The sequence below is a fragment of the Calliphora vicina genome, chromosome 4 (assembly GCF_958450345.1).
Source record: "Calliphora vicina chromosome 4, idCalVici1.1, whole genome shotgun sequence".
In the NCBI taxonomy this organism is placed as follows: domain Eukaryota; kingdom Metazoa; phylum Arthropoda; class Insecta; order Diptera; family Calliphoridae; genus Calliphora; species Calliphora vicina.
In genome coordinates this window covers 121941720-121951849 of record NC_088783.1, presented here as the reverse complement: position 1 = coordinate 121951849, position 10130 = coordinate 121941720, and the positions used below count along the sequence as shown (strand labels likewise).

At 30.9% G+C, this 10130-nt stretch overlaps 2 protein-coding genes across 2 annotated transcripts in view; both read right to left on the bottom strand.

Annotated features, from left to right (window-relative positions):
* Positions 1–1103: 1103 nt before the first annotated feature.
* LOC135958928 (uncharacterized) lies at positions 1104–1864 on the bottom strand. Its single transcript, XM_065509879.1, has one exon. The coding sequence runs from the start codon at positions 1862–1864 to the stop codon at positions 1352–1354; it is 513 nt and encodes a 170-aa protein (XP_065365951.1). The 3' UTR covers positions 1104–1351.
* A 51-nt stretch (positions 1865–1915) lies between these two features.
* The window catches only part of LOC135958926 (two pore potassium channel protein sup-9-like), a 98610-nt gene continuing 90395 nt past the window's right edge, over positions 1916–10130 (bottom strand). The window contains exon 6 of the mRNA XM_065509878.1: positions 1916–2646. Coding sequence (XP_065365950.1) covers positions 1916–2646 — 731 coding nt within the window. The remainder of the gene's footprint in view (positions 2647–10130) is intronic.

Genomic DNA, 10130 nt, shown 5'->3' with positions numbered 1-10130 from the left:
TTATTTTAAGTAAATTTACATTAATTAGTATTTAAATATTTACACGTTATTTCTATATTTAACAAATATATTTTTCAACAGTTAAAAAAGGCAGTGTGAAACTTTCAAAATGTATCGATATTTTTAGAAAAACCGGTTATAAAACGAGACATTTTTCGTGCTTACTCATTTGTTTCATAACTTTTGTTCTAATGATTGAATTTTACTGATTTTCAATACCCAACTGCTTAGTTCAGTTGTTATAATTTTACTTGAATTTCATTAAATTACGAATTATATTTTGGTTGGCAGAGTGTTTTACACACACATATTTAAATAAAATTAACCAAAAATATCAATAAGAATTAGAATAATATTAGAATAAAAATGTCCTAAAACAGTTTATAGTTCATATCTAAACCTGAACTTTTTTGTAGTTTTTCATTTGTTTCATAACTTTTGTTCTAATGATCAGATTTCTATTATTTACAATACGAAACTGTTTACGACAGTTATAATCAGTCTGATTGAATTTCATTAAATTAAGTCTTAAATTATAGACGTCAGAATGTTTTACACACACAAATCAAATTAGAATACCAAAAACAAATTCCCTAAAAAAACGTTTTATAAGGCTAAAATGTACACTAAAATCTTAAATTGTTTAGGTTGTTCATTTGTTTCAAAACTTTTGTTATACTGATCAGATTTAAATGATTTTGAATACCAAACTGCTTAAGACAGTTGTAATCATTTTGATTAAATTTCATTAAATTACGTCTTAAAATAAAGACGTCAGTGGAATTTACACACACATGCAGGAATATCATTACAATCAGGAATATATTTGTATAAGTTAACATTAAGCCGAAAAAAATCACGATAATTCTTTTCTAATAATCGTTTCCACTGTTTCCTTTAACTGTTGATAAATATATTTAACCCTTTCTTAAACGTCTACATTTTTCTTAACAAAATGTCTTAATCTGTTAGTATTTTGTATAATTATAGTTAATAAAGTTATTTGATTAAATTTGTTTTTACACTTACATACAAATGTTCTGTAAAATTGTAACACTAACACTAAATTTCAGTTTTAAGAATTGTTGGTTGGTTGGTTGGTTTGTTTTGTAATATCAAGGAAGTTGTTTAGTTTTATAATTATTATAATTTACACTCGTATCACATCACCCGGTGTGGATTTTGACTTCAGATCACTTAGACTGCCATCCAAAGAAGTGCGTTCACTGCCTGAACCAGCGGCCACATCGTGATCGTCGTTATTTTGCGTTAAACTGGTGAGGGCAAAGACATCCTCACTGGTTGTATCGCTTAGCAAACCACTCAATGTTGGTCATCTCAATGATTCACGTCACATAAAAACATCACCCCCACCACCCACACCAATGCCCGTGGAAGACTTGCGCGGTGTTGTTGGCACACCATGGGGACAGGTGGCGCCCACCGTTGTGGCGCCACTGTTGGAGGTGGGCGGCTGTTGTATCATGCCTTTTGATTCATCCTCAAATGTAACCATTTTCTCGCGCGGTTTCATGATGATCTGTACTTGTTGAGGTGGTGGTGGACCGCATAGTAAAGTCTGGGGTGGCCCCAATTGCAGGCCATGTGGCAGTTGCATGCCCGCATTCTGTATGGTAGGCGAACATCTTCTGGGTGGAGGCAAAGCCAAATCGCCCACACCCGACAGATTAAACTCACTTATGCTGCGTGGCACAAAATACTCAATATGATGTTCGGGTATGCCCGTTGATCTTCTGATGGGGGTGTTGCGTTGGAAATTTGAATTCATGCCTCGTCTTGGCAAGGAGTTGTACTGGGAGAAACTGTGGGCTGGTCCAAAGAACATGGTCTGATGCTGGCCCATGCCATTGTTGCCAGCTAAGCTGCCTGCTAGCAGGTCAGCTGTAGGTCGTTGTCAGGAGGACTTTGGTGTAACTGACACCGAAACCAGTGAGACATCGTCTGTCTGGGGCATAACATGATCCTGTACACTAAAACGTCTTAACCACATGACCAGTTCGGTTTGTATTAAACTAAAGCACATGGCCACCACCGCCATGCCAATCAGTATATAGGCAGAGGCCAAATATAACGTTAGGTTGCCAGCAGGTGTGAGCTCTCCAAAGCCAATGGTACCCAAAGAGGTGAAGCAAAAGTACAGGGCTTCCAAAACCGTCCAATTCTGCATTTTATGAAAGAGCAATGCTCCTGATGTTATATAACATATCAAAACCATGACACATATGGAAATGGGCACACTGGGTGAACCGGATGCCTGATACTGATGTTTGCTTAATGAGCCATATTGATGGGTGGCCAACATTTTGCCACTGGCATAATGTTTATTACTGGGATTGTTGTGACTTTTAATGTCGTTCGCATGTTTCTTGTTCGAACCACCACCACCACCTGATGAAATAGCTGTATTCGAATTGCCTCCACTAATGCCACCTCCGCCACCACCGCCACTACTCCCACTGCTAATGGCGCTTTTCGAGCGAGCCTTACGAAATAAACAGCGCATACCGGCCGATAAACCCTCTCCCATGGCCGAGAGATACAGCAGGACGATGGGTATACCAAATAGAGCATAAATTAAAGCTGCAATACGGCCCCACTGGGTTCTGGGTGAAATGCCACCATAACCTAAAAACACCACAAAAAAGCAAAAGAGCAAAAAGAAAGAGAGAGAGAGAACAAAGATATATTTAGAACACAAAGCTTTAAATTTACGCTTCATCAAGAATTAATGTTGATTGAAAATCAAATACTAATTAAGTATGTAAGTAGAAAGAGTGTAATGTATGTATGTGTGTAATGTATGTGTGGCAAGTGTCTTTGTGTGCTTTATGTGTTGTTTCTAATTTCCTTTCATCATCTTTTGTCGTCATGTTGTTGCTTGTTGGTTGCTAGTTGTTAGTTGTTGGTGGGTACTCAAATTTGATTCTTGAAATCAATGTCATGAAAGTAAACGTGATGGTGTGTGTGTGTGTGTTGAAACATCTTTTGTAAAATTCATTCATTGCCACACTTCTATACGCAAATTACTCGAACCACAACAATGGCTTAAATGTTAGTCTTGTAATTTGTGGTTACAGCCATGTGTTAATGTCTAGTGTCATCAAGAACATACACACACACACAGATACAAATACACACATATGTATGTATGTATTTACTTACACTTTTGCACATTTATTCATTTAGTATCCTTCACTCATAAGCACAATATTATTTTATATTATTCGAGTATGTTACACATGTATCCCTAAATGTATGCAGTACATTTGCGTAATAATGTGTGTATGTAAATTAAGGATGTGTACGTGTCTATGGGTGTGTTAGTGTGGCGATATGATTGTAGACAGTTTTGTTTTGTTTGTTAGTGGCTGGTTGGTTGGCTGTTTCAATGGCCTTAAGCCTGTGGTCAATTTAAGCTTAATTCGCAGTGAGTGTTGCTACATGGAATATATTTTACAACATTAACACCATCAGACAACTAGTTAACCAATCGGGCGGTTTGCTTTAACCCTTTGTGAAATCAATTAATTTCTAGTTTCCCAAAAAACCAGCTACAAATTTAACTATTTCTTAATAAATATAGGGTGAAAACATGCATCGGGTATTAAGTGTTCCAAATTTGCAAAAAAAAAAAAAAACTTCTTATACAGCTTCTTATGGTTATACAATAGTTATATAGGTATATGGTTGGTAATATGATTAAATTTAAAAGATCTTATTTATGTTTGTGAAATACCTAACTACAACAACAATTATGAGAAATTAAAAAAAAAAACATTGTTTTATTAATAATTATAACATGATCACAAATACTCCAGAATAAAATCATGTGCTGCAACCATAATATGGTCACATCATGTTTTTACCTAACAATATTATGGTCGGGGTGAAATCACAATTAGAGGTTTGAAGTGGAATAATAACATGGTTGGATACAATCGTATTATGGTTATGCTACTATTACTTATGATTCTTGCTGCAACCATAATATGGTCATATCATGTTTTTACCTAACAATATTATGGTCGAGGTGAAATGACAATTTGAGGTTTGAGGTGGAATAATAACATGGCTGGATACAATCATATTATGGTTGTGCTACTATTACATATGATTCTTACGAATAAACAAGGTTAGATAGGATCATATTATGATATTTTATAATTACACATTGAAAACATTATGGTTATATACAAATCATAATATAATATGACGCTATTCGATTATGGTCACCACAAACATGTTTTTTATTTGCGTTTAGTTGTATAATCGTACAACTAACTTAGACTTAAATAAACCTTAGGGACTTCTATGTTCTCAATATATCATTAAAAACCCTTTTCCAAAGGAACAAGAATAATAAATTTAAGATTTTGTAAAATTAATTTTTGTTTTGTCCCTATAAATAAATTTTTCAATTTTGTTTTATTTAAAATTAAACGTTATTTTATTTATTATTTTATTATTATTTTATTATTATTTTATTACACTGTTGTTGCAACAAGGGTTAAGTAATAAAATTACTTCCCTCCCCTTTAACCATGACTATTTATGGGAGACTCTTAGACATGTAGACACTGACATCTGTACACGTAGTAGCTCTAGCTAGCTGTGTTTAGCAAGTGTTGAGAATTGTGAAATTAAAAGTTTTGTACTTGAGGCATTTACAGTCTAATAGCCTTTAATGGGATGCTAATAAAAAACATATAAAAATAAAATGAAACGAAACGAAACACTATACCAATCAAATAAATGCATGACGATGATGATGATGATGGTGGAAACTTGAAAGGGAAAGTAAGAGGGGACAATAAACGAATTTGCCGCCATAAGCAGTCTAGGACAGCATATACATATAAACATTGATATTAAATGTATGAGAACTGTATAACAGCAGGAACGCTTAGGTTTTCTATGCTGACAATTTACCAACTCTTTTACTCGTTTCTTTGCTTTAAGTAATTTCATTGCGTTACGTTTTACTTTTTATACATTTTTTTTGTAAGCAGACCACAAAAAGTTACGACAGTTTTTTTCCGGTCCTCAATAGTAGCGGGCGGTGTAAACTTTTAATGTGGAAACTTTTATAATTGAGTAAAAATTGTAAAATTTTACAACGACTTCAAATAAAACTACCAAAATGAATGTTTAACTCTCTTGCTCTCTCTCTACCCTGGTTTCTCACTCTCTACTTTAGCCATATAGACGTCCAAACCAGTTAAACTGTATAAAAGTCTTTATTACTCTCCCCACACACACACACATATCCATATGATTGTGGTTTTTTGTCCAAAAAATAAAAATGGAGGAAAAGAAGTATAAAAATTTACAGTTAAAGATTTAACTGTAATTTTATAGCAATGTATAAAATGTATGTATGTATGTGATGTATGCAATGTATGTGTGTGAGAGTACATCTTTAAAAAAGTAAATACTAACTTTTCACTTCCTTAAATAAGAATGAATGTTTAAATTATTTTTGTTTTATTTAAATACTCAAACTCACACTTATGCTAACGTAAAAGGTAGGAGATATGCAGAAGTATAAGTAAAAGTACAAAATTAGGTTGGACCTTATTTTTTACATTTAAGATTTTTGATGCTCCCAGATTTCAAATAAAATAGCAAAAGCTATTTTAGTGCCACCCTAATGAGTATGTAAAATATTTTGTGTTATAAAATGCAAATTAAACATTCTGTATTGGTTCAACGTAAAATGAATTTATAAAATTAACTTGACCTTTTGCTTGGTACTCAGTACAAGATCACACGTACACACGTACGTACATTGTAACTACAAATATACAACAAATGGGTAACAACGATGTTTTTGTGTTGTTGCTGTCATGAGTAAATTTAATGAAGTGTAATATAACATTTAATTTACAACATGTTACTTATAAATAATTATATAAAACAGTAAAAGGAACAAACACGCACACACCCACTCAATGCAAACACAGTTAAACAGAAAAAAAATGCCATCAAGAAGATAAAGGTCAAAAAGTAACATCCTCAAGGTATTTAATATTGGTTAGAAACAAAAGTATCTACTATATTTACCAACATTTAAGTATAAGAATATGCAAATATGTATGTATGTTTGCAACATCATTATTGTGCTTTTTGCAATGACTGCAATTTTACAAAGTCAACAAAATATTTATGCACAGTTGGGCAAACAAGTGTGTGGCATTTTTAATTAAGTAATAAAAACGAAATCATACAAATGAATGAAACTTTCTATAATGTGTTGAATGATGGCAACAAAAGTAGCATAAATATAATTTTACTTAATAATTTCGATATTCCATTGCGGCAGAAACTTTCCCTAACAAGCAATGGGTAAATTTAGATCAACAACTATTCAAATAATGGATTGAAATGGATATTTTCTATTTATACATTTCAGCGCATAAATTTTACACTTTGAAGAACTTGAAAATAAGAAATAAGGACTCAACACGGACAAGCACCGATGTCTTTGGGAAACTACTAATCAGACCTGAAATAAGTGGCTCATTTATTTCCAGATGGTTTTAGTATATAATTTATCATCAAATTAAATCACTTTTATGGCCATAAATCACTGAGAGAAATCTTTATATCATAAATTCCATAAAACATTACAAACAAATTGACATTGGGTCTTACGATTTTAATAATATTGAGTAAACGCATACACTTTAGAGCTGTGTCGCGCCATCGTATTACTCCAGTAACGAAGATTTTCGGCTATTTACATCATTGGTGCCCATTTCACAGTGCTTTAAATTTTACTTTTGTTTAGTCGTCTCTGAGACAGCGACGAATGCACATGCTAAGCGTGTGTATTGTTATTTTTTCATTGCCACTGAATGAAATATTTGGCTTGTTTAATATATTCCAAACATTAACCCCAGTATTCATAAAAAGTTTTAAATTTAAACAATGCACAGTGGCGCCATTTGAGTTATTTCGTTGCATAAATCATAACCAAATGAGATAATTAAAAAATTTAAAAGGCATATGATAGATAATTGATCAGCCTATGAAATGAGTGTTTGAAAATGGTTCTAAGTGGTTCAGGTGCCTACTTATGGGTTAGCAAAGTTCAAATTTGTGGAAAAATCAATTTTATGGGCAGTAAAATAAAATATTTTTTAAATTTTTTATGTTTCTTTTTAAAGGCTTAAAATTAATCCAGAAAAGATAAACAATTTTTTTTAAAAAAAAAAAAATTGGTTGGTTTTTTACTGTCATGGGTCATTTTTGAAACCATGACTATTTTCAAAATTTTACCTCTAGCAAAAAATGGGGCAAGAACGGGCAGCTGGAAATTTTTTCAAAGAACTTACTTTGAAAATATTGCAAATATAAAAATTGATAGTTTTTTTATTTTCCATCAAAGTTGAGAAATATTGCAAAAATGGATAGTTGGTAAATATCGTTTGGAACCATGTTTTTTTTTTTGCATTAGGTAAAGGAGTAATCAAAGAACTTATTTTGAAAATATGGCAAATGTAGAAATTGATAGTTTTTTTGTTATTTTCCTTCAAAGTTGAGAAATATTGAAAAAATTGATAGTTGGTAAATATCGATTTACCTGGACAAAGCAAACAGTACAATTTTTGTTTATTCTTTTCTTAATAAATATATCTATCAAAAGAATCAAAAATAATGACGATCAGTTACATAGTTTTCAATATATTGTAACTGAAATCGGACCAAATTACCAAAATCAGTCAAGTTTGAAGGGCTATATCTTCTGAACAAAAAATCTGATTGTAATAAGAGTAGCATTTTTAAATCGTTGGACAATTTACTGTAAAAGAGGTTTATTCAATATTTTAAGGGGCACATGAAATTTTGATTTTTGCTACCTCACTTGTTCTACGTGCTCAACTGTGCAATGTTTTAAAGCAAAATTTCCATACAAAATTTGATTTTAAAATGTTGTTTAAATTTAAAATGTGTATGAATACGGCCTTAAAAATTCATAGAAGTATTGTTTCGTTTTTTTCCTCAAAGGTTTTTTTATATATTTTAAAGCTAAACAACACACCTTCAAGTATTTCTCTATAACAACATGAGACAATAATAAAATTCTTTAAATTTTGATTTAAAATCAACTTTCGTTTAAACCATTTTCATTGTAATTATGACAAATTTTTGTTGCAAAATTTACAACGCAATTTATTTTAAATGCTTGCAACTACGTTTTGAAATTTCCATGAAAAAGTGTCATAAAATAAAAACAAATTTAATTAAAACATTTGATTTTGAAGTTAATGTACTTTAACAAAAAATTTATATGGCTCATTAAAAACGGGCAATTTTCAGCATTAAATATATAAATCTAAATTATATGCCAAAAAATCAACAACATTAAGCACAGTGTTATAGGCCTATAAAGCACAAAAATTATTTCTATTAATTTACATATATTATTAACAATAAATGGTTAAAATACCAAATGGTTTTCAGCACATTTTCCAGCCGTTAAAAATATATATTATCGATAAATAGCGAGTGGAAGAAAAAAAAGATAAAAATTAAATAAAAAAAAAAATTAATTAAAAAAATAAAAATGAAAAATAATTGCTTTTACAACAAAACACTTATAATGCAACGCATTTATATTTATTTATATAATGAGTACATATTTATGCAACAAACATTTACCACAACAAAATAAAATTAACAGCAAACAAAAAAATATATGTATACGTATATTTATGAATATACACACACAAACAAACAAAAAAAAAAACAATGAATATTAAATGAGGAAATTAACAGTTTAATTCAGGAAAAAGATCAACCAAATAAACTGTAACAACAACAGCAACAAACACAAAGAAACATATTATTAACAGCAATATTAAAACAAAAATGACAACAAAAAGAAAACCACAAATCAAAATACAAATATGCGTAAAAAAGGTCAATAAAAATAAATAAAAAAATCACAAAATTGTGCGACGAGTGCCATTAACAACAAGACACAAATTGTTGCTGGTTGACGAGTAACATTTAATAAAAACAACAGCAACAACAACAAATGGAGGGAAAAAAATTATATATAACGAACAATACCCCGACCAATACTTTACTTGACTTTTTATGACATTATTAAAAATTGATATTGACTGTAATAATAGACACGCTCAAGCATGCATATGTATACATACATACTCAATCAAATATGTATCTACATTAGGCTGACCCCGATTAATATAAAGGAAAAACTAAGGTGTCTATGCTCCCAACTAAAATAAAGGAGTCCATTTCTCAAAATTTGTATTCAGCATTGAGTATTTGGTGAGCTGGTTCAAAGGACAAAATAGTCCTTTTTTGTGATTTTGTTTATTTTATGCAATAAATGAACAAATTTGGTTATTATTAATAATTTTAGTCTTGAAACTAAAATCGGAAAGAAAATAGGTTTCGAAAATTTCAAATAAAACTCGAACTACATTGAATTTCGAAAAACGGAAAAATCCGTTTCGGTGAAATTATGTGAGGTTTATAATGTGTAAAAATTTAAAAAACTAAAATTTTTTCAAAAAAATATCAAATTTCTAATATTTTTCGACTTGCTCGATAATTCCAGAAATGGCATTGAAAGCTCCCTGCAAATACCTTTCATAAGATACCAATATTTCATATGTTTGCTTTGCGAGAAATATGAAAAAAAATCATAAAAACCTTAAAAAAGGACCTTTTTATCCTTGAATCCAGCTCGGCAAATATTGACGTCAGAACAAAAATTGTGAGAAACTGTATCTTAGAATGAATTAAACTTTTATTTTAGTGAAGAACATCCGCCACTTTTTTTGGGGTCCAACCTAATCTACATTATACATACTAGTACATCTGCAAGTAATCATATTTCACTCGTCATGCATACATACTTATAAATTTATGCAAACACATACAGGCACACTTATAAAGACAATGTACCCCATCTACACACACACATATATTCCTAGATATTTATGCATGTTCTCGTAAATAAAATATAACCAAAGACAATTGTCAAATATGATGAAAAATGTTTACATCACACAAACATATAAATATTAAAATTGAAGGCTATATAAGGCTTCAAATTCATGTACATGTTC